This window comes from Myxine glutinosa, chromosome 6 (genome assembly GCF_964187855.1).
Source record: "Myxine glutinosa chromosome 6, kmMyxGlut1.1, whole genome shotgun sequence".
NCBI classification, from domain to species: domain Eukaryota; kingdom Metazoa; phylum Chordata; class Myxini; order Myxiniformes; family Myxinidae; genus Myxine; species Myxine glutinosa.
Genome location: NC_136266.1, coordinates 180,546,258 through 180,572,772, shown reverse-complemented (window position 1 = coordinate 180,572,772; position 26,515 = coordinate 180,546,258). Strand labels below are relative to the sequence as shown.

Below are 26,515 nucleotides of genomic sequence, written 5' to 3'. Positions count from 1 at the left end.
GTTCCTTATCACACAATAGGTCAACCTAGGCCAATGTTAAATTCCTCCCCGTCCAGCTTAACTGTCAACGACTCCTCACAGCAATGGACCTGGATGTGCTGTTTCATGTCATACTATAATGAAGGGCCCCAAACAGTCTAGCTACTCGAGATAAGCCATCAAAAGTCGGATGTACATCACAATGAACAGTTCTTGGACGGCACACTTAGATCCACGACCGGCAGTGGGGAAATCTTTACAGAAGAAATGTCATCGTTAGTGTTCCCAACAAGGTACCCTACCACAAACGAGACTTCTTAAAGAAATTCCTTGCTGAAGAAAGCACTTTGTAATGATTATTCTGATGATTTGTCACTGTATTGATTGTTCTCGGTTCGCCGTAACCCTATAATAAATATACCTTTTTTTTCCAAATCTCCACTTTTCTTGACCCTTGTCGCCCAGTGAAATTTGCTCTGAGCACTATCTCATGCATCCGAGCACATTCCAGCACAAGGATCCTCGCACAATAACAAGTACACACAGCTCACCACATTTAAAAGCATCGGCATGCTAGCATAAGCATACACAGCTCAGCAAAATCACACAACTGAGCTCAACCAGAGTACATTCAGCCGAACCGGAACAACACAGCTCAACACAGGCCTACTAATCCGAGGGAAACACATGCTTTCCAGCACAATCACAAGCAAATGCAAGCACAAGAAGTTTTTTTTTTTCATGATTTGGTGTTTTGTCGCTTCTCGTTGAATTATTTTCAATGAGAAATTCGGATATTATATCTTGTCTGGTGTATTTACTAAATACCAGCAGGGACCCGTGGAATATTCACGCAATGTAAAATTGTGACTTAAAGACCTCCACCCCCTCCCACCCCCCACCCCACCCCACCCACAAACCCCAAGTCAACAACCCCCTCCCAAACCCCATTAACCCCCTTCCCAAACACCAAGTCATCAACCCCACCTCCCAACCACCAAATCACCCCTTCCCTCCCAAACCCCAAGTTATCAACCCCCCCCCCCTCCTAAACCCAAGACTTCATCCTCAGCCTCCCAAACTTAAACCCTCATCTCCCCCCCCCCCCCACTCCCCAACTCCAAAGGTTCAACCCCCTCCCCACTCTGAGCCTTCAGACTCCCTCCCCACCCTCTCAACACAACTCCCCAACGCACCCTCCCCCTCCCACATAATCTCAACCTCCGCTCATCCCCCACCAAAAGTCCTCAACTACCTCGCCCCCCCCCCCCTCCTCAAAGCGACGACCTCCCCCTGGCAACACTGTCCCATCTTTGCTCCCTCTGCCTCCCAAATCAACTCTTTGACCTCCCCTCCTCTCCTCTGCCTCACCCTCCAGCTCCCCCCCCCCCCCCCCACTTATATAAGCAAAAGGGCATTCCCACATCAATGGTTACATATTTCATATTCCTTCATTACCTCATCAAAACAGCAGAATGTTTAACTATTTCCCCTCCACTATCCACTGCCTTCACCGACTTCACGTAAACCATTTCGCTCTTTCACGAGCCTCGATCTTGTATACAAAAAAAACAAACAAAAAAAAAAAACCATGATCAAAATAGCTACAGCAAGGATCCCACATGTCGTGGCCCATTACCATCGCCTGTCCAACTCACAATTAGATATGTGGAACCCCATGGAATTGCAACTCTCAAGTGACCATGAGCACCCAAATTGTGATTAATGAATTGTGACCATCTCAAGTGACCATGAACGTCCATGGTAAAAGCCTTTCCTTGAGAAAATGGAATATAGGGCGAGAGAGAATAGAATGGAATTTGGGTGGTGTATATGCAACAGACCACTGCCTCAATCACTTTGGGAAATAAAAAAAATAACCTGAGTTTGAAGCAAAAAAAAACATGCCCACCTCCTATGTGGATAACTATGTAATTTACATTGTGGTTATACAGTATAGCTCGGATAGATTATAATAGCACTGGCCAAAAGGCTGACAACAGAAGTCTGAAGCCTATGGACTGAATCCCTAAGGCCTGTGGCCTGAGGCCTGTACATATGGTAGCCTTTATAAAACCTGCTCCACTCTTTCAATATTGTATGATCCTTTTCACAGCGTCACTTTGTTCATTTTACACTGAAAGGAAAACTCATGCGGAGGGCATGGCGATTGTGTATATGACAGCGTGTAAGATGCCTTTGGCCTCGCATAGCACCAACATGGCGGCCGTACGATTTATCAGGTTACAATTTTGGGTGGTGTCTGCTGTCCAACCAATTGGTGGAAAGGAGTGTTTCACATGGGTGGATGGACAGATGGACAGACAAGCGTAATATAGATACTGTAGTTTGTACCAGAGCTTAATGATATTTAGGTGGGATATACACTCTTCACAGCAAATTCCTGCTTTGATGTTTGACAGGTGGAAAGCACACCGATGGCAGGCATGCCGGAGAGCAACCAGCCCAACAGCTACACCTAGGGAGGACTTGCCATGCGGTCATGGCCTCCAATTAAGAGGTCAGTCCCTCTGGAGGCCCTTTTATTAAATGTGTTTTTAAATGATTACTCATTAAGACTTCAGAGTACATATCATTATAGCAATGTGTCTATGTTGCTCTGGTGAGATTTTGGTCAATTGTAGGCCATGCTTTTTATTTATTTTTGAGACGTACTCAATCTCCCACTGGCAGATGAATCGTTATACGTGTCAAGTTATGACGTCATAATGAAGGAACCGATGTCATCAGTAGGGGAAAAAGGTTGATACTGGGACACCCACACCCAAGCCACTGGGACACCCAAAATGGGGCTTTTTGACTGGAAAAGGGGGTGAAAAGGCACAAAATCGCTGAAAAATGGCCCAAAAGTCCTAAAATCGTTGTTATTTTGGGTCAAATCGTGTGTTTTTTAAAGTGGGTTTTGGGGAAATCATGAACGTTTTTCCGCCATACACTCTGCTAGTTTCGAGTGGTGATGCCGATAGGCATCACCCTCGAAACGCGCCGTGTTTCGACGGGCAGCTTGTATAATCCTGTGGATGATGATATAACTTTTTTAAAAGACAAAGCGAAGGCGGAGCCGAGCGGCGTCATATAAAAAAAGTTATCAAGTTAGTAATTCTCTAGCCTCGCCGTTGGCGAGGCAATACGGGGTTCACTGATTGTTTGCGGTCCTTTGGTCCTTCTGTTTATTACCCCCTCTGCCAGGGATCCCCCGTTTATTATCCTCCTATATCGAGGTTCACTGTTTGTCTATGATCCCACTGCTCATGTATCGAGGCTCTAAAATCCACCTACCTGTGATCCCCCGTTTATTACCCATTGACTCATGTATCGAGGTGATTTAGTAGATTATCTATACTTCCATTGTACATCCCCCCTTTAGCAAGAGGCATGATATCCAAAAGGAACCGATGTGTTCCCATCATTATTTAAATATCGTTTATCATCATATGCACCAAGTGCCTTCTTAAGAACTTTCTCGGAATATATTTTATGTTTATAACTTCTTATTCCTTTAATATTTCTGTACACAACCTCCTTTGTATCCATCGTGTTTTTATAATCATCAAATCCGAGAGTTTGTTTTATAACCCCCTTCTTTATTCCCTTTAGCTTTTTACCAGTTTCAAGTTTATCCCCATCAAAATATCTATACGCATATGACTTTGCTCTAAGGCCAATAAATTCACTCATAATTTTTCCTCCAAGTTCATCTTTAAATTTTCCAATAACTTTTTCATTGGCTTTTGAGAAGGCCTCTTTCCTCCCATCTTTAAACCCAAGGTAATTACTCGTGTCATATACTTCAGAATTATTTATCATGTCTTTAAAAACATCATCAGTTTTGGTATCCAATATAAAGCTGTCTGTGTCCATATACATCAGCTCAACTTTTTCATTATATTTTGGTTTCAGATTCTTATAATAAAAATCATACATCAAGGACTTTGATAAATCAAGAACTGTAGTCCCAATGTAGATCGGCTTATCCATTTTAATTTCTTCCCTTAGCATATTGATCCCACAAAAGTTTTCATCAAAAATTGTTATACTAGCAAAGTTTGGCTTGTTGATTAACCTAGAGGCCTGTTTCCATGTTGTTGTTAATCTGATATCCCTCCTATTTCTAACATTTTCCATCGTCTTACCAAACACTGAATTATTCATTAACTTATAAAAATCTTTCTCAAATGGAGTTGTTCCCTTTGTTCTCATCTGAGTGTTGTAGTCAATATATTTTGCCAACCAATGACTCTGCTTAAATTTTATTATTCTATGAATTTTTTCCACAACTAATCCGTTATTGATACACTGAAGAAGATTTCTCTGGTGGAGAACATAATTCTTTTTATCAAATAATGTTGTTAAAAGTTTCTCTGTTGTTGTCTTAACATTAAATGACTTTTGATAATCACTCAACCATTCTTTTTGAGGCGTACCCTTTGAACAAGCAAATGGAAGATCCTGATGTTTTGAATGGAGTTCTTTTGGGTATTTTAAGTCGACTTCAAAATAATACCCAACCTTCCAATCATCAAGATCCTCTTGCGTGTTATTTAATAGCTCATTAAAAACTTCTTGTTCATCTTTCTTTGGAACCCATTCTAACCCACCATATGGAACAGCTTGGGACATTGCCCAACCATACAAGTTATTCGCATCATAATACATCAAGAAAGAGCTCTTTTTCTTGGAATCATAATCTTGAAGATACTTGTTGTTTGCTTTCGCATATCTCTTTTTACAAACCTGGGAAATTCCTCCACGTTTTGCCTTCTCAATCATTAGGAGCATATCAACATCTGTAATTAAATCAATTTCTTGTTTCGTCATCTTTAACATTGCGCTCCATGCTAATCCTGGAGATGTAAAATAATGTGCTGGGTCTAGTTCATATCCCTTTAAACAAATATCACGGAATGATTCAAAAACGTCAGCCAAAAGAAGGACATCCGTTTTCAAATACAAATCATGATAACCCCCCATGTTTTTAATCCCATGTTCTTTCCAAACATTTTGAGCGTGTTCATATTCTTTATCCGTTATCCCAATATTGTTGAGTTCATTCCAAAAATCATCTTTGCTTGGCAACTGTGTATCGTTGAACCTTTCAAACGAATCCATGTAGTCATATGGATAAATTCCCTTTTGAGTTAATAAATTTGTGTTTTCAAAAGCTCCTTCAAGATTAGGAAATGACTTTAGATTGTTTACAAGATTTCCCAAACCACTTGCCATAAATTTAAAGGAGTCAAGAAATCTTATTTTGGTTAATGGACTTGATGGGATTATCTTTGTGTAAGAAATATAATTTTGATCTGTACTTGGAATTGCTGTTATTTTTCCAGTCGTTTTTGCCAACTCTCTTATAAAAAGATGTGTGTCATAATGAGAATTATTATGTAGAAACACAGGTATAAACTTTGGTTTTTCTTTAATTTTTTTATTCTCCATGATAATTTTTGTTAATCGAATACAATCATTTTCAAGATTTTCTACAAATTTTTCAGGAGCCTTTGGCCCCCGGTATCCAACTACTTTATTTAATTCATCACCAATTCCAGATTTAATATAATAACAGAAACCACAAGGAATGTGCTCTTGATATTTTCCACCATCATTACATTTTTGTAGGATGCTCTCAAAATCAGCATATATAACAAATGGGTGTTTAATTGTTTTCTCTGTGTCTTTAAAATAAATTGAAGAACCCTTGTCTGGCATCTTAACAACCGTTGATTTATGTTCACTACAATATTTAGAATGTCTTCCTAACCGCTCCTTTGTCTTAAACCAATTTAGACATCTTGGGCACACATGAATTTTGTTTGTTCTCTTTGTTAACTGTGTTCTTACTAACTTTGCAAAATCTTTAATAAGTACATAATGTGAATTATCTCCATCCTTTATCAAAAGAAGATTAATATTTATTGTCTTCAGATCTCTTGAGAAATAAATTGGTTGAACATTCAAATTATCAGTTAACCCATAAACATTAACAGACATGTTATTTAACTTTTCAAATCTCTTTACATCTTTAACTTTCATCGGCATCTGAATATTTCCCAATTTTAACTCATTCTCATACTTATAATATTTTGAAGCTCTATGTGGATTTTTCCCATGGTCAACTGGGTGAAGATGTGCAAGAATAGACCAGATAAAACATTTATTATCATTATTTTTTATATTGATTATAGCCTGTTTCCCCCTAATTTTTTGTGGAAGATCAATGTAAGATGATCCACTAAGAGGCCCAGAGTTAACAACATGAACATCAACAGAGTTTGTTCCACCAATAACCCCTCCACTTTGTACACCAAGCATTGCATCCCAACCACTATAATCATGGCTTTCTAACCCGGGGTGTAAATCTTCTCCAAAATCTTCAAAATTTTCATTAGCATTTACAATATATTTATTATCACACCTCTTATAAATATCATGAGTCTCCCCATCTTTTGTTGATTTATAGTTTATACCAAAATAATATTTAAATGGACCCATTTCCTTAAAAGTTTTTTCAAAGAATTTCCTAAGTTCAGGTCTAATATTCCCAAAGTTTTCATTAAAATTATCTGTATCTGATTCATCAAAAGAAAATCTTATAATTTTAACGTGGTTCTTAAATGCGTTGTCTTGTCTAGAAACACTAAACAATTTTTTCCGATGAGAAGCAGTTTTTAGGTGTATCTTATATCCAGCTTTTAGAATATCTTTTTGGCACTTGTTGCATCTCATGGTTAATGAGGGGGGAGCTAATTTTTTTGCATGACCAGCAGTGGTTAAATGTCTTTTAAAACTAGATTTATTTATAAATTTTTTACAAGGCTCACACTTTATTTTTTCCTGTCCAACTAAATCATTCTTATTTACCCCAAGATGTTTTTTAGTTTTATTATGTTGATAAATAAACTTAACTGACACGTTGCATTTTTCACAAAAAGTCATATTTATAGGTGAACAATCTCGTGAGATTTTGGCACTCATTTAACTATGAATCTTTTCCTAAAGCCACGCACATTTGGCACCAAGCCAACTTTTAATCTGACTCAGAACTTTGAGATTCAAGGAAGCTCGAGAAATCACTCGTTGTGTCATCATCAATAAAGCTTGATTCATATTCATCATTTGAGCACAGGCTATCAGAATCATAGGAATCTTCATCCCCAATTGTTTCTCCATCACTATCATGACTTGTGAGATCTTCAGACCATGAATCTAAAAAATCTTCTAAATCGTAATTACTCATATTTATAGGGCTATAATTCATAGTCTGATTCTTCAGAGTCAGATGGTAGAGGTGAATTTGGATGAAGACGTGTATATGTTTCTAGCGAACCACTTTTAATTATATATATTTTTTAAAATTCTTTTAGAGTTTTCTTCTTCCAAATAATCTTGATAATCATCATAAGCCGTTTGTCTTTTTTCTTCTTTGAGATATGGTTGAACTGGTTGATCTGAATACAAGCGTATAAATTTGTCTAAATTAAACATTAAAGTAAAATTTCTTTCCTTATGATCTATTTCAATTTTTGATAGATGCATGATGCCTTCAAAATTACAATAAACCATCTCACCAATAAGATGGTCAACATAATCTTTTAAATAATAACCGCCGCAAGTATCTTTAACTTTATTCATAAATGTGAATCCAAAAGACCCTCCCATAGTTTTATCATAAAATGTTTTTTGTTTAAGGGTTAGCAAATTGAAAGCTTTTTTAATTTGATCAATAATTATTGTATCAACACTAATAAATTTTTTATTACACATCTGAAAATGAATCTCTCCAACAGACCATTTTAAATCAGATATATTTTTAATTGAGCTTCTTTCCAAATATCTTGGAGGAGAGTGGCTCAATAACGTATCAGTTTTTTCAAGAGGATCTCTGAGAATTCCGCTGAAGAAATCAATTGTGTTTTGAATTGTGTGCCCCATTTATATATGAAAACTTTACTTAAACTAAATTACATTTCCATCGAGCCCAATAATTTTTCTTTCAATATCCTTTTGGATAATAATATTTTTTACATTAAAAGTTATCTTCAAATAATCTTTAATTATAATTGACCTAAATGTCATCTCCCCGGTTATGATTTTATTATTAACATCAATATCTGTTTTATTAAAAAATATACATACATCTCCTTTACTTGAGTTGATGGTCTTATCATTAAGTTCCAAAGAAGTGGCGTCCAATTTTTCACCAATCTTTTCATAAATAGCCATTAGAAGGGGGGAGACATGATCCAAATGGACTTTTATCGATTTTTTAGCTGGAATAGAAAATCCGCGGCCTTTAAACATAATTGATGGACTAATATTATCATTTAATTCGGGATAAACCCAAAAATTACCATATTTATCTTTGTTCAACTTTACATCTTTGACACAATCAATAGAACCTTCGGTAATAGATTGAAATTGGTCTTTTGTGTTGTGAAACATTGTATTTATTAGTGAATAAACTTGCATTTAGTTTAAGTAAAAATTTACCACATAAATATGATAAGTTCTGAAGGATATTTAGAATTTCCAGACTCTCCATATGATAAATTAGAGAATTGTCCGGCTTGTGATAGAGTGGGGCTTAATGATGAGGATTCATATAAACAATGTATTTTCTGTGATTTAATTTTAATTAATGATAATAAGAAATATAAAAAAACATATAACACTTTTAAATTAGAACCAAAAATGAATTACTTTACAAGATTAATAAGAGAGATGAATGTTAAGTATTGTGATGATAATACACCATTTCTTTCAAGGGAAGAGACTAATTGTATTGAGGAAATGTATAAGGGTTTAATGATATTTATTATTCAAAATAATTTTAATGGAAATGTTAATACAAGATACTATATAAATAAAATAATGAATTATTTTGAAATTAAACCTGAACTCAGGATAAAATATAGAGTTTCTCAAATAGCTCAAAAAAAATTGGATAACTTGTTTTCCAAATATATAAATGAATGATTTTTTACCCGTTTGGGAAAATAAGATAAAATTTAATAACCATAAAAACATTCCAAATTCATTGAGATGTCTAATAGTTGGTTCAAGCGGATGTGGGAAAACCTGTTTACTTTTAAAGATGCTCCTTGGTTCTAATTTTTTAGAGTATGATAATTTAATAATTTTTACAAAGTCAAGTTTTCAACCCGAGTATCAACTACTCTCACAGGGTTTTAATGCGGGTCTTAAAAAGGAAGACATTATCGGTTTATTTAAACTTCAAAACAAACTAAATGATTATAATATTGATGATATAATACAATTATTTTGTGATACACAGAAATCAAAATCGAAACCCATAACTTGTATTCTCAGTGATAATACGGATGATATACCTTCACCTCAAGATTTAGATAAATCAAAAAAGAACCTCGTCATCTTTGATGATTGTGTTAATGAGAGAAACCAAACAGTAATGGATAGCTACTATACAAGAGGGAGACATTCTTCTTGTAATTGTATATATCTTAGTCAATCATATTTTCAACTCCCTCGACGCTCAATAAGAAACAATGCCAATACTTTTATTTTATCTATCTATAATTCCAGTAATCTCTGTCTGTACGTTTGTACGTTTGTACGTCTGTTTGTCTGTGACCGCTGTTTCTCGACAACCACGGGTCCGATATACTTTTAACTTGCCAGGTATATTGCTGGGGACCCGAGGATGTGCCTTTTCAAGGTTTCATATTAATCGGACAATTACTTACCGAGCTATGTCCAAAAAACGATTCAACCAATCAGAGAGCAGCGAACGATCGCGTGTGCCGAACGTGGCGGCCACACTCTGCCTCGGATGGCACATTTGAGAGCGTATTCATTTATTTCACGTTTGCAAACTATGTTGGCGTTAAACTATGTTTTAATAAAGTTTTAAAACTAATAAAAACGAATTTGCGATTCATTCGCTTTCCTGCGCGTTTGTGCACGCGATGGCGATTTCTTTACCAAACTCCGGAAGCCGTTCGCTTTGGACCAAACCATTGCATGTAAATAGAGGGGGGGGGATTGTCACCACTCGCAAGCCGTTCGCTTTGGACCAAACCATTTCATGTAAATAGAGGGGGGGGATATAATTTTAGATATAGATATAGTACGGGCATGCCCTAGTTTAAGTTAAATTCAATAGATGTAAATAATTTTTGGAGAGATAATTGCTCTACGTTATGTAGTAAAAAAGAATTTGAAAATTATATGAAACACACGATTGGAAAATATAAATATATTGTTGTGAAACAAGATGAGATACTAAATGATATTTTTCAATACTAAATGAATACCGAAGAAAGAGAAAGAAAGTTTAAGGAACATCAACAATTAGTTTCAAAAGTTGTTAAACAACAGGAAGAGATAAAGAAGAAACGGAAACAGAAACTAACTGGTGAAGAAGCCTTTGAAAGAAAACAAGAGAAATTCTTTAAACCACTTTTGAAAACTCAACACCCTACAGTTCCCACGGTAGAATTTACTCCGAAAAAACTTCAAATGCTCAAAGATTTTAGTCAGATAACAAAACAAGAACTTGGTGAATTAGAATATGATGACGAGGGATTATTTCGGAAACTTGAGCAGGTAAATCAACCCCCTAATTATGTTGTGGAAGCTCTTCAAAACAATGAATATTCGGCGGGTTCAAAAACCAGAGCAGGTCTCATTCCAACAGAAGAACCAGCAGTGTTTCATCTTGTGGAAGAAAAGGTATTGATATTTAATGATGAATTGATGTTCTTGAGTTCTACTCAACCAAATGTTAAATTAACTCCAAGATTAATGTTTCTTCTAACAAACCCCGGATTCAGCGGTTCAAAATATTTTGAGGAACCACTTGATATGGAAAGAGAGGAAGATAGGGTATATATTGAGTTGCTAAATGCACTTGATTATGGAGTTTCTGTTGCTGGTAAAAGTAAGAAGAACGAGAAGGAGAAACATATTATTGATGCTTTAAGTAAGCTTGGTTCGGGTGTTAGTTTTCTTCCAAATGACCCATCACAATTAGTTAATAGGCTATTATTGTTATTAGGTAGTAAGAAGGCTGGAAACAACAATTGTTTTAATGAATCCTCAGCCATTTTAGATCAGTTGATGAATATGAAAATAATTAATAAATGTCAATACAAAGATATTTTATTAGATATTAAATAAGATGAGAAGCACAATTCTTAGTTTTAATTTCACAACGAGCGATTACACAGCTTCATTCCCTTACCCACTACAACTTAACCCCCTTACCTCATATGAGGCATCTTTATTGTCGATGGAAACTTATAATACCTTGTTTAATATCACAGAGAAAAACAACAAGTTTAGTTATAATCCAGGCACTGCCTACAAAACTATAACCGTTTCACCCGGAGCTTACGAGATTTCTCAAATATCTTCAGAACTCTCTCGCCTTATGAAAGAAAAAGGTGATGAACCAAAAAATATTGTAATAGATATTCAAACACACACTTCAAAATCAACTATTAAACTTAAAAATAATTATAAAGTTGATTTCACGATTGAAAATTCGTTTAGAGAGCTATTGGGTTTCTCTTCAAAAAAGATTGAAAATAACGGGACGTTTTACAGTGATAATGTTATCCAAATATCCTCCGGTATAAATTCAGTATTAATTCATTGTGATTTGATTGATGGTGCTTATAACGATGGAATAAGAACAAATACAATATTTTCATTCTGTGCATACTCAACCCCGATTGGTTATAAATTTAATATGGAACCAAAAAATCTTGTCTATTTACCTGTGTCAGGAAAAACCATATACAGAGTAAATTTTAGGATAACCGACCAAGATAATCGTATGATATCCTTTAATGATGAAATTATATCCATCAGAATTCACCTACGTGAAGTTTTTCAATAAATAAATAATGGTTATTGTGAGAAAACACGAGTTGGGAAAATATAAAATAATTACAGGGGAGGGCATGTTCCTTTCACCAGACTATACAAGGTATGTGGGTAAAGGATACTATAAACCTAAGAGACAACGGGGTGTGGGTCATCAATTTCGAAATAAAGGAGATGGGATAATTGATACTCTAATGGGTATTGGTTCAACCATTCTTAAACATAAAGACCTAATTGGTTCAACTGCTTCTCTCATGGGAAATGTAGCGGGTGTTGTAAAGAGTATAAAAGATGCTCAAAAGGAGTCCCATAAATTACAAGCAATCAAAGAAATTAAAAAAGGTAAAACTCAACTATCTTCACAAGAATGACAAAAAATCATTAAAATACTTGGGTCAGGGTTTCAACAATTTTAATACTATATAAATACAAGTATGGAAGCGATTGATAGTATCTATGATTTGGATGATACGATTATCATTTCAAACTCTACTAAAAAGGAAGACTATTTTAAGGTAAATGCTATTACAGGAACCGACTGGAATTCAAACGGAACAAAAAGTTTTGAAATAAATAATCAACAAACTTACTTGAATATAGCTGATAGTTTCTTGCTGTGTAAATTTAAATTCACTAAGGCTGCGAATAATACTAATGCTACACTCGTAAATGATTTCTTCTGGAAAATGTTTGACAGTGTCCGCCTGTATATTGGAACACAAGAGGTTGAAGCGGTTGATTATGTCTCTGCTACATCTGAAATGATGAAATTTACACTATATTCGTTTGGTGATAGAATGGGTAAGGGAGCTGTTGAAGGCTTTATTCCTGATATGTCAACGGGAACAAACACAGACCCTGGTTATAGTCAAAGGAAGTCAATGTATAATGATGAAACAAAAGCAGTGAATAGTTTTACCGTAGCAGTACCTCTTAAAGGTATATTTGGATTTTGCGATTATGATAAAGTTTTGTATGGTCTTAAAATTAGATTTCAACTACAAAGGAATGATAATGTAAATAGGTTGCTTTTTGGGGATGAAAATGCTTTTGGAGACAACAATAAATTTGTTATTAATGATTTGTGTTGGTATATCAGTGAATATACTCCTAATCTTAAAACGGAAGAGATGTTAAATAGAAGACTTAACTCAAAGAAACCGCTAAATGTATCATACCTTAAAAGAAGATGTCAACACGTTAAACTGGAACACACTACCTACACTTGGAATTTGGGTGTTCTTCAAGGAAAGCCACGATACCTCTGGCTCATTTTTTAAAAACCAGATGGAGAGGAGGGTACTAATAAGAATAATGCGCTGAGTGATAATGCTAAGGTGAAACAACTTCGGGTTTCTCTTGATGGCACATTTTATCCGCGAGATAGATTGGAAATTGATTGGGAAAAAAATGATTATGCGGAAGCCTACAAGTCCTACCAAAAGGTGTGTGAAAGTAATGGTAATAATGATCCTATTTTGGATATGGTTGCATTTAAAGGTTTATATACAATCTACGCAATTGACCTGAGTTCTCAAAAGGAAACTATAAAGTCTAATCGAGTAGATACTTCTCTATACATTGAAAGAGGGGAGAATGAAGAAGTTGATGCTTATTGTTTGCTTTTGGAGGAAACAGAATTACAGATTAATACAGATAATGGTGTTATGATTAATATCACATAGGTTTTTTCTAATAAATAAATGGTAGGGGTATATGTTAATCAAATCAATCTTAATAAATTAACATCTTGTATTCAAAATCAAAAGCCTTGTATTATTAATGTTAATACAATTCAAAGAAAAGGAGCTGTAAGAATTGATGTTTTACTCACACACACACAAGTAAAAACACTAAATGATGTTGGATCACTTAAAATTAAAATGACGAAACCTATGTTAAAGAAATATTCAATAGACGAGTCAAGAGGAGGATTTCTCCCGTTTCTAATTCCTTTATTTGCTGGTTTAAGTGCGGCGGGAGCATTGACTGGTGGTATTTCAGCAGCGGTAAAAACTGCTAACGAAAGGAAGGCACAACTAAAAGCTCAAAAAGAATTGGAAAGACATAACAAGGAGTTGGAGAAACAAATTGTAGATTTTGCTCACCCACTGCCTGATAAAGCTAGATTGTTGGTTGGTGATATGCTTTCCTCTATCGCTCAAGCGGGTGTTAAACTAACTAAACGGGGTAATGGATTGTATCTTTCTCATAAATAAATGGATAAAGGGTTTAAACAATTTGGAAAGAATACAACGTCAAATATAGAACTAGCCAAGTATTGTAAAACACTAAAAATTGATAATGTGGTAATCTGTATGAGAGATGAATTAATACATATGAATAAGAATACAAAGAATATTATTATGAATTTAGACACACAGAATGGTTCTCATTGGGTTTGTATTCATAATAGTCAGGATAAATATTATTTTGATAGTTATGGTATGCCACCACCTGTTGAAGTAATACAATTCTTACAGAATGGTGTTTATCAAACATTTCAAGTTCAAGAAATTAATTCTAAATGTTGTGGTCAATTATGTTTATATGTATTATTTCAACTCAACAATAATGAAAATTTTTATGATATCATTTTTAATCTAATATAAATGACTTATGTTGGAAAAGATGGTTCTATCTTTGGAAAATCCTCCCAGGATATTGATTTATCAAATTATTATACAAAGGCACAGGCTGAACGACAAAAATATAGTATAAGTAAAAATATTAATATGAAGAATACTTATAAATTAATCAATTATCCAAACCCTACAGATGCGAATGACTTAATTAGATTCAGTGATTTATCACACTTGTTAAATAAAACAGCACGTTTTGTGAAACAAGTAAAATTTACAACCACAACACCTGGTTATACTGACCATACACCTTTCCTCATTGAATTTAACTACCTGCTTACAATTGAATTTTATAAAGAAGGACATTTAGTTAATATGCAAATTAATAAATGGGGGTATGATATGCCTGATTTAGGGTATAATTGGTCTTTTTCAATAAACTTAGAAGACCTACATGATTTAAATCAGTCTCGTAAAGAAGAATATTATCCACTTGGTGAAGATAAGGATTTATGTGGAAGTACAATTAGTAAACAACAAATACGTGATTTTAAGAAAATAAAAATATATGATAGTATAGCGATGATTCGCATGACAAAGAAGGAAGGTAATGAGATAAGGATAGAAAGCCAAGGAATACAAACCAATTTGGTAGTGGGAAGATGGGGTGGTATTACCTGTCATAATATTAATCTCACATATATTTCTGATACATAAATGACAGGAAGAAGACTACAAGAGAATTATAATTTTTGTATTCAAGGATACCTACAAGAAAAGGGTGCTCGGTTTTACATACCGTACGAATTGGAACATACACATGGAAATTTTGTCATTAAAAACTGGCCTTATACTGATATTGTTAAACCCACAAATAGAGACTTGTTTAATGTATTAAATAAAAATGAACTTCTCAAAGTTATGAAATATAAAACTCTTTTAGAAATCGTCAACAAATCTTATTGGTATCCTATTATGAGAAAAATAATTATAGATACAAGAATATCTCAAAATCCAGATGAGTATATGTATAATATTATTTGGGACTCAAGCTCAAGGGTTGTAAGGGCTGAGGAAGGAATTAAAGAAGAGAAGGAGGAGGAGGAGAGGGAGGAGAGGGAGATGGAAATCAGTGAGATTCGTAAAAGATTAAATGTATTACATCAAATAAATCAATCTCAACGCACCGAAGAGGAAAATAAAGAAAGAATGACTCTTGTGAAAAAATTGGTTTTAAAAACGGATGAGATGAGTTCAATTTCAGGGAGGAGATCTAAACGAGAAAGTGGTATTGACTTTAGTTAGTTTTATTTGTAAATAAATGGAGGAGAAAGTGAAGACATTTCTAAGGATTCTTTATTTTTTAAAAATTAAGATAGAAATGTATATGTTAAAAACTAAAAAGGTTTTGATACTCTGTCGGAATTTTTCTGATAAATAAATATGAGTTATTGTCTCAAATGTAAAAAGAAAACTAAATCTAAAAGTGTATTGTATGTTAAAGCTAAAAATAATATAGTTTATCAAAAAGGAATATGTCAAGTATGTGGCTCTAAAAAGTGCCAATTCATCTCTCCTAAAAGAGGAGGAGACATACAAAAGTTTCTGTCAGGAAGTAAATTTACAACAACTGGAATTCCTGGGGAACTACACCTTCCAGGGTATTCTTTCTGTGGTCCAGGAACAAACTTGGATAAAAGATTAGATGAGACTGACAATCCTAAACCTTGGTCCAGACCAAAAAATAGGGTTGATGAAGTGTGTATGAAGCATGATATTGCTTATGGGGATACCACCACATTGGATGAAAAACATGAATCAGACAGAGAAATGTTGTATAATTTGTCTTTGATACGAAATCCGACATTGAGAGAGAAAGTTGATAGGTTTATTGTGAAAAAAATGATAAGTGTTAAATTGAAACTTGGTCTTGGTTATTCACCCTCAAAAAACTATTAGGCTCTAATGATGTAATCAAGACTGAGGAGCTTTTGGCTGAAGAATTACACAAACCTATAATCACAAAGTTTAAAAGAAGGAAGGTTTATTCTAAATACACCGACCACATATGGTCCGCTGATTTAATCGAACTAAAAAATGATAAGGGATACAGGTATGCTTTAACCGTAATTGATTTGAGGAGTAGATTTGCCTGGGTTGTCCCTTTAAAAAACAAGAGAGGTTATACTCTGATGTTAGCCTTCCAACAGATATTTAATAAAAGTAAAAGAAAACCAAAGAAACTGTGGACCGATGAGGGAACAGAGTTCTATAACAAAATATTCATGAAATTTCTTAAGGGGAAGGGTATTAAATTATACAGCACCTTTAATGAAGGAAAAGCAGTTGTTATTGAGCGTTTTAATCGTACTTTAAAAGAGAAATTATATAAAAAATTCACACAACTCGGTTCTCAAAAATGGGTCTATTTAATTCAGGATATTGTAGATAATTACAATAATACAGTTCATTCATCAACAAAATCAAAACCATCAGAAACATTTACAAAATTAGAATATGAAAAGGAGATTAATTTAAGAAAGCCCAAGTTTAAAGTTGGTGATATTGTAAGAATATACAGATGGAAAAGCCATTTTGAGAAAGGTTATACACAAAAATGGACTCGTGAATTATTTAAAATCATTGATGTAATGGATACAGTCCCTTGGACTTACAAATTATATGATATGAATGGGGAAGAAATATTGGGTTCATTTTACTCACAAGAATTACAAAAAACAAAACTGGTAAAAAGCTAAAGGGAATAAAGAAGGGGGTTATAAAACAAACTCTCGGATTTGATGATTATAAAAACACGATGGATACAAAGGAGGTTGTGTACAGAAATATTAAAGGAATAAGAAGTTATAAACATAAAATATATTCCGAGAAAGTTCTTAAGAAGGCACTTGGTGCATATGATGATAAACGATATTTAAATAATGATGGGAACACATCGGTTCCTTTTGGATATCATGCCTCTTGCTAAAGGGGGGATGTACAATGGAAGTATAGATAATCTACTAAATCACCTCGATACATGAGTCAATGGGTAATAAACGGGGGATCACAGGTAGGTGGATTTTAGAGCCTCGATACATGAGCAGTGGGATCATAGACAAACAGTGAACCTCGATATAGGAGGATAATAAACGGGGGATCCCTGGCAGAGGGGGTAATAAACAGAAGGACCAAAGGACCGCAAACAATCAGTGAACCCCGTATTGCCTCGCCAACGGCGAGGCTAGAGAATTACTAACTTGATAACTTTTTTTATATGACGCCGCTCGGCTCCGCCTTCGCTTTGTCTTTAAAAAAAGTTATATCATCATCCACAGGATTATACAAGCTGCCCGTCGAAACACGGCGCGTTTCGAGGGTGATGCCTATCGGCATCACCACTCGAAACTAGCAGAGTGTATGGCGGAAAAACGTTCATGATTTCCCAAAAACCCACTTTAAAAAACACACGATTTGACCCAAAATAACAACGATTTTAGGACTTTTGGGCCATTTTTCAGCGATTTTGTGCCTTTTCACCCCCTTTTCCAGTCAAAAAGCCCCATTTTGGGTGTCCCAGTGGCTTGGGTGCGGGTGTCCCAGTATCAACCTTTTTCCCCTACTGTCATCATCATGAACATATCTTATTTCCCATGGACAGTCCTTTACAATGAGCCATGTTCAAGTTTTTTTTCCATTGAGCGGTTTCGGAAATATAGAGGTGAAGCGTCTTTCCAAATGGCACCGGTACCACGTGACCTATAACGTCACAATTAGGTTTCCTCTACATTTACAATGTAGAGGAATACCTTTTGTTTTTCCTAGAGTTTTTATTGTTATCATTCTTCCACCCTATTTTTGACCTCTGAAAACTTTAAAAAATAACGTTTTCAGCAACCGTTAGTCTGATTGACACAACATTTTCACCAAGTGATGAGCTAGACATGTAGAATTTTTAACTGCTAATTATGACGTCGTACATCACGTATCGGCATGCTAAAATGTCCTTTTGGAATTTGCGATAGCTCACATAGATTGGCAGTGCTACATAATTGAACGGAAATCTTAAAAAAATTATATCTCTTGAACCGCTTCATTGATCGATGTGAAACTTTATAATAAAGTAGAAGTCATGAAGTGGAAGAAGTGTGCAAATTTCAAGATGATTGGGTGTACGGTCTGGAAACTGGAAGTTGTTATTTTGTGAAGAAGAAGAAACTATATTTTATCTTCTCCAGCCATGTGACTTTTTGGTGTAGGTTTAATTATGATGAAAGTGGGGTTGTATGAAAGGTGTTGTATCAAAGTGTGTCCAATGAAAGCGGGGTTGTATAAAAGTGGGGTTGTATCAAAATGTGTCCGATGAAAGCGGGGATGTATCAAATTGGGGTTGTGTCAAAGCGTGTCTGATGAAAGCGGGATTGTATCAAATTGGGTTGCATCAAAGCGGGGTTGTATCCAAGTGGGTGTTGTATCAAAAGTGGGGTTGCATCAAAAGCGTGGTTGTATGAAAGTGGGAAGGCGGAAGAAACTGGTCATCACTGCCAGCAGTTATAAAGTGGCAGTTCTAGTTATCACTAAAATTATACAGGTGGAGGTGCCCCTATGGTGAAAATTTCATGTCAATCGGGCCAACAATTGCAGAGAAAACAAGAAAAAGAGCAATCAGAGATTGCAAACCTCGCCAGGATGTATTTTCAGTGGTTTTTAAGGCTTTTGTGTTGAAACAAATATGACAAAAAACAAATATGGTGGGGGGAGGGGGGGGGATTGGGAGGGGGAGGGAAGGAGTGAAGGGGGAAGGGAGGGGGAGAGGGGTGGGGGGCAGGGGGGAGGCAGGAGAGGAAGGGGAGGAAGGGGGTTCATCACCTTTTCGTGAAATATATGCTGGTGAATGTGGCGTTAATCCCGTTTCTGCGGTAAGTGTGATGCCGATCAGGAAGAAGAAGAACCCGTACTACCAACTTCGTACACTTCCGGAATTGTTTGATCTATTTGTGTTCAAATGTTTGGTGATTGTTTTGTATTTATTTATGCGAATGTGTACTTGTATATAACTGTCATAAATTTAAAAAAGCTTAGCTATCGAGCGATATTTTTTTTTAAACTCCCAAAAAACCTTTTTTTTTCCAAAATTTGTTTTGGCCTAAAACACTCCCAGGCACTCACTGATGAATCTCTGAATGTTTGACGAAGATCCGTTCAGCCATCTATGAGAAAAATGGCGACACAGACAGACAGACGTCCACAGACATCTCTTTTATATAGTAGATTATGCTTAATAAATTTCAACTTGATCGGATGAAGTTTTGTACTTGTCGAATTATGACGTCATAATGGAGGCACCCACAACATCATCATTAACATATTTTATTCCCCATGGAGAGTTCTTTACAATGAGCCATGTCTCAATTTTTTCAACGCAGCGCTTTCGGAGATGTCGAGGTGCAACGTTTTTCGGTTTTTCCAATATGGCGGCCGAACCGCGTGACCTATGACCTCATAATTATCATTAAAACATTCTACAGGTGGAGTTGCACCTATGGTGAAAATTTCCTGCCGAACGGACCAACGGTTGCAGCGAAAATAATATTTATTCTGTGCGGACAAACAAACAGACAAACAGACAAACAAACGGACTCAAATGCAATACCCTCTCCTCTGGCGGGGGTAAAATTCATACTTATCGTATCAAGAGTTGTACTTGTCGAATTATGACGTCATAATGAAGGCACTGATGGCATCATCATGAACACACCTTATTCCCCATGGACAGTACTTTACAATGAGCCATGTTCAATTATTTTCCATTGAGCGGTTTCAGAGATATAGAGGTGTAAGCTTTTTCCAAGATGGCGACCGTATCATGTGACATATTATGTCATATGTATGAATAAAAGATTATGCAGGCGCAGGCGCTTCTATGGTAAAGTTTTGTGTCAATCGGACCAACGCTTGCCGAGAAAATGCATTTTTAAAATGCAGTCATGCACACGTATGCACGCCACACGTACGGACACGTACGGACGCAGTCGAATGCCTAACCCTACTTTTCGCTTCACGAGCACAGGGTAATAATAACAACAATAAGAATTACAATCAGGCTATTTGGGGTCTGTCAGTTTGGTAACTCAGCGATGCTATCCAAACCTTCTTTTTTTTCTTCTTTTTTTTTGTATACAAGATCGAGGCTCGTGAAAGAGCTAATATTAATCACACAAAAAGTCAAACTGGCACATAAAACACAAAAATAAGGGGAGCGGTAGACAAGTTGGGGAGAGAGGGGGAAGGACACAAACACAACATATGAGAGCCGGGACATCGGGACAAATGTGGGAGGGGGAGGGCTCGGGGGGAGGTGGGAGAGGTATAAAACACATGAACACTGCAAGGACTTCCAGGAAAGAAGTTGGAATTTCAAAAAAAAGTGTATCTGGGGTGAATTAGCGGGGGTAGAAAAGATCAAGGTTTTGGATGGGGGAAGATAAGAGATGGTGGTGAACAGCTGTTTTAAAGACCTGGAGGGAGGAGTGGGATTGAAGGGAGTTGGGGAGTTTGTTTCAGAGGTGGGAGAAAAGAGGAATGAAAGAGTGAAGGTGAGCAGAGAGCCTAGATTTTGGCAGTTTAACCATAAGAGGGTTGCAGGCAGATCTTGTGCGACCTGAAGGAATATTGGGGGGACAGAGCACAGAGAGAGCTGGCGGAACACGGCCGGAGAGGAGTCGGTAAAAGACAGAAAGACCACCAACCTGCCTGCGGTGAGTGAGTGAAAGGCCCTCGGAGATAGCTTCATCGCAGGAGATTCCAATGATTCTGAAAGCTTTGGTTTCAACAGTGTGAAGCCGAGCTAGGTGTGAGGCAGGAGCACTGGCCCAGAGGGGGGAACAGTATTCCAATGAGCTGCGGATGAAAGCCTTGTATGTGGTGAGGAGCTCAGGTGTCCCAAGGAAGGACTTCGCACGACGGAGGATGCCCAGTCGGCGACTGGCTTTGAATGCCAGCTTGGAAATGTGGTTTTCCCAAGAAAGATCATGGCAGATAGTGAGACCAAAAAGCTTGTGCGACAGAACCTCTTGGAGAGGATTGTGGAGAAAGTAGATGGGAGGGTTTTCCAGTCGGTCTTTTCGGAGAGACAGAGTAAGAGTGTGAGATTTGTCAGGATTGAAAGACATGTTCCACTTGTTTGACCAGTCTGTGATTTTGTCAGGGTCTGCAGAGAGTGAGGATGCTGCAGACTGCAGATCTGAGGGATGAGGAATGGAGCGGCAGATAGTGGAGTCATCAGCAAAGAGATAGAGAGGATTTTCCAGAGAGTCGGAGGGATCATTGATGTCGACCAGAAATAGCACAGGGCCCAGAAAACTACCTTGGGGAACTCCAGCCAGAACAGGAGGGGGAGATGAGAGAAATCCATTCAGGGCAACACGTTGCCTACGACCAGAGAGTAAGTCCTCAAGCCATGAGTGGAGATTTCCATGGATACCATAGGAGGAGAGTTTGGTGAGCAGAGCTGGGTGCCAGACCATATCGAAGGCACGTGATATGTCAAGTGACACAGCTCTGATTTCCTGTTTGGCATTGAGGACCTCCATCCATTGTTGAGACAGCAGAAGCAACATGTCCAGAGTAGAATGACCTGGTCTGAATCCAAATTGATGATCAGAGATCAAGCCATTGGAGAAGAGGAAGGATTTGATATCCATAGCAATGATGGATTCCATGACTTTGCTGATAATTGGAAGCAGGCTGATTGGTCTGTAGTTGCAAGGATCTGTTTTTGCGCATTTTTTGTGTAAAGCGGTAATGTTTTCTGATTTCCAAGATGCTGGCAGATGACCTTGAGCAAAAGAGAGGGGGAAAAGAACAGAGAGAGGGTGAGATAGAGTGGCAGAGCAGGATTTTAGGACCCGTGGGCTGATGCCGTCTGGTCCAGTTGCAGAATCAGAGTCGAGGTTTGACAAAAACTTCTCCACCTTGTCAGGAGAGAAGGACACAGAGTCCAGGAGCAGTTGGGTTCGACTGGGAAAGGTGGGAACAGAGAGAGATGGGTTTGGGACACAAGATTTTGAGGCAAACACAGAGTTGAGGCATTCGGCTTTGTCACGTGCGGTGTCAACTGTGTAGCCATTTGAGGTAAGGGAGGGGATGGAGGGGGAACAAACACCAGAAACGGATTTGACCAGACGCCACCAGGATTTGGAGGAAGGAGACTAGTTTGAGAGTTCAATCTTGAGTGTGGAGAGATAGTGCTTTCTGACACTCCTGAGGGTAGACACACACTTGTTCCAAGCTTGGTGGAAGTTACTGAGATTGCCTTCAGTTGGATTTGCCTTCCAAGAGAAAAGGCAAGTTGTTTCAGGGCAACAGCCTCACCACAAGATTCAGTGTACCATAGACCGGAGGAAGGGTATGACAACTGAAGACGAGATGGGATAAATCTGTGCATGAGAGAGAGCAGTTTGCTTTGGAAGAATTCCCCGGAAGAATTGATGTCAGAGGCAGTAGAGATGGGAGACCAGTCCAGATGATTGATGGCTGCTTGCAGACCGTGCCAGTCAGCCTGAGTGAAATGCCAGACACGTCGGTGCTGAGGAGGCTCTCTGAGAATGGCCAGAGAGATGTCCACTTTAACAAGCACATGATCAGAAGAACCGATTGGAGCAGAAGAAGAGCAGCAGACATTTGCAGGGAAGTTTGTCATAACCAAGCCCAGAAGAGAAGATACTCCATTGACTGCGATCCGGGTCGTGAAATTGACAGATTGTGTCAGTCCCAATGAGTCGCAGAAGTCCTTTGCTGAGGTGCCATGGCTGGTGAGAGAGGAACCCACACCCAGCCAGCTGGCATGATGACAGTTGAAGTCGCCACATATGAGGAAGAGAGAGTTTGGATGAGTTTGTAGAAGTTGGTCCATGTTGTCCGACAGGGAAATGTAAATGGAGTCATCACTGTTTGGAGGACGGTACAGAACACATACAGTCACGTGAAAAAGTAAGTACACCCCATGTAAAGTTTTGACTTTTTCAACATATTTCAACATACAGCTATTTGATCTTCATTTCAATAATATTGATAGATAAAGGTGATATAATATAACAAATATCATGAAACATTTACATTTTGTAGTCCATTGTATAATTTAAATCAACATAAATGCAAATTTCGCACGTGGAAGAAGTAAGTACACCTTTGGCTCTAATAGGTGGTATTGCTCCCTTTGGCAGAAACAACCTCAAGTAGGCGTTTCTTATAACTGTCTGCCAGTCTCTGACATCGACTGGGAGAAATTTTTGCCCACTCCTCCATGCAGAATTCTTTCAGCTGTGCGATGTTTGAGGGGTTTCTTGCATGCACAGCTCGTTTCAAAATCCCCCCACAACATATCGATGGGATTTAGATCCGGGCTTTGACTTGGCCATTCCAGAACCCTCCAGTTCTTTCTTTTCAGCCTTTCCTTGGTGGATTTACTGGTATGTTTAGAGTCATTGTCATGTTGCAAGGTCCACCTTCGGTTGAGCTTCAACTTTCCGACACATGGCCTCACATTATCCTCAAGCACCCTCTGGTGCAATGACGAATTCATAGTGTATTCTATGATGGTGAGCTGCGCAGGCCCTGATGCAGCAAAGCTGCCACAAACAATAATATTTCCACCACCATGCTTTACAGTTTGTATCAGGTTCTTGTGGTCAAATGCTGTCTTTGGTTTTCGCCAAACATGTCTTCTGGTACTGTGGCCAAATAGATCTATCTTTGACTCATCTGTCCAGAGCACATTGTTCCAGAAGTGCTGGTCTTTGCCTTCTCCACGCATGGCTGGCGGACTTCCTCTCTAGTCGTCGTCAACGTGTGGTCCTGAATGGGTTTCTCTCATCTCCTCTTCCTGTTCAGGCTGGAGTTCCCCAAGGCAATGTTCTGGGCCCTGTGCTTTTTCTGGTCTTCATCAATGATCTCTCTGACTCTCTTGAAAATCCTCTCTATCTCTTTGCTGATGACTCCACTCTCTGCCGCTTCATTCCTCTTCCCTCAGATTGGCAGTCTGCAGCCTCCTCACTCTCTGAAGACTTGGACAAAATCACAGACTGGTCAAACAAGTGGAACATGTCTTTCAATCCTGACAAATCTCACACTCTTACTATGTCTCTCCGAAAAGATCGACTGGACAACCCTCTCATCTACTTTCTCAACAATCCTCTCCAAGAAGTTCTGTCGCTCAAGCTTTTGGGTCTCACTATCTGCCATGATCTTTCTTGGGAAAACCACATTTCCAAGCTGGCCTCCAAAGCCAGTCGCCGACTGGGCATCCTCCGCCATGCGAAGTCCTTCCTCGGCACACCTGAGCTCCTCACCACATACAAGGCCTTCATCCGCAGCTCAATGGAATACTGTTCTCCCCTATGGGCTGGTGCTCCTGCCCCACACCTCGCTCGGCTTCACGCTGTTGAAACCAAAGCTTTCAGAATTATTGGAATCTCCCGTGATGAAGCTATCTCTGAGGGCCTTTCACTCACTCACCGCAGGCAGGTAGGTGGTCTTTCTGTCTTCTACCGACTCCTCTCCGGCCTTGCACCCCCCAGCTCTCTCTGTGCTCTGTCCCCCAAATATTCCTACAGGTCGCACAAGATCTGCCAGCAACCCTCTGATGGTTAAACTGCCGAAATCTCGGCTCTCTGCTCACCTTCACTCTTTCATTCCTCTTTTCTCCCGCCTCTGGAACAAACTCCCTCACTCTATTCAATCCCACACCTCCCTCCAGGTCTTTAAAACAGCTGTTCACCACCATCTCTTATCTTCCCCCATCCAAAGCCTTGATCTTTTCTACCCCCGCTAATTCACCCCAGATCCACCTTGTTTGAAATTCCAACTTCTTTCCTGGAAGTCCTGGCAGTGTCCATATGTTTTATATCTCTCCCACCCCCACCTTCCCATGCCCCGCCCCCCAAATCCCTCGCCCTCTCTCAGATCTCTCGATGTCTCCATGTCTCTCGATCCCTGCTCTCAAATGTTGTGTTTGTGTCCTTCCCCCTCTCTCCCCATCTTGTCTACCGCTCCTGATGTTATATGTTTTATGTGTCGGTTTGTCTTTCTGTGTGATTAATGTTCGCTCTTTCACGAGCCTCGATCTTGTATACAAAAAAAAAAAAGGAAAAAAATAAAGGTGTTCATTGGCAAACTTTTGTCTTGCCCTGTTCTTTCTGGACAGCAAAGGTTTCCTCCTGGCACACCTCCCATGTAGATCAAATTTGTGCAGCCTCTTTCTGATGGTAGACTCATGCACTTTGACATCAACAGTGGCAAGAGCTACCTGTAGGTCCCGTGATGACATTCTGGGGTTCTTAGAGACTTCTTTCAGCATCTTGTGGTCTGCTCTCGGGCTGAACTTGCTGGGGCGGCCTGGCCTGAACAAGTTGGCAGTTGTTTGCAATCTTCTCCACCTGTAGATGATCTTCCGGACAGTTGTATGATTGATTTCAAATTGTTTGGAGATCTTTTAAAATCCCTTCCCAGACTCGTAAACATCTATAACCTTCTTTCTGAAGGCCCCAGAGAGCTCTTTTGATCTCGGCATGGTGACGCCACACACTTCAACAACAAATAGCAAACCAAACTGAATGTCTGAGGTTTAAATAAGACAGGTTCCTCCAAGATCCTCTCTTATGAAGTTCTAATCATTTGCACCTGAGCTGGTGCACCTGATTCTAATTTTAGGTATTTGAAGTAGTGATAAATGGAGGGGTGTACTTACTTTTTCCACATGCGAAATTTGTATTTATGTTTATTTAAATTATACAATGGACTACAAAATGTAAATGTTTCATGATATTTGTTATGTAATATCACCTTTATCTATCAATATTGTTGAAATGAAGATCAAATAGCTGAATGTTGAAATATGTTGAAAAAGTCAAAACTTTACATGGGGTGTACTTACTTTTTCACGTGACTGTATGAACAAAAGGTGGGAGCGGAGAGGAAGCCGTAGCCAGAGGTACTCCTGGGGGTGGGGTGGAGAGAGGGCAGTGCAAGGAGAGTGAGGAAGAGAGTTTTTTATTTTAAAAAAA

General features: G+C 38.0%; 1 protein-coding gene across 1 annotated transcript in view; it reads left to right on the top strand.

Annotated features, from left to right (window-relative positions):
- Positions 1 to 26,515, top strand: part of LOC137429512 (thrombospondin type-1 domain-containing protein 7A-like) — a 665,061-nt gene that overhangs the window by 105,876 nt on the left and 532,670 nt on the right. The window contains exon 6 of the mRNA XM_068119458.2: positions 2,403 to 2,500. Within this exon, the coding sequence (XP_067975559.2) occupies positions 2,403 to 2,500 (98 nt within the window). The remainder of the gene's footprint in view (positions 1 to 2,402; positions 2,501 to 26,515) is intronic.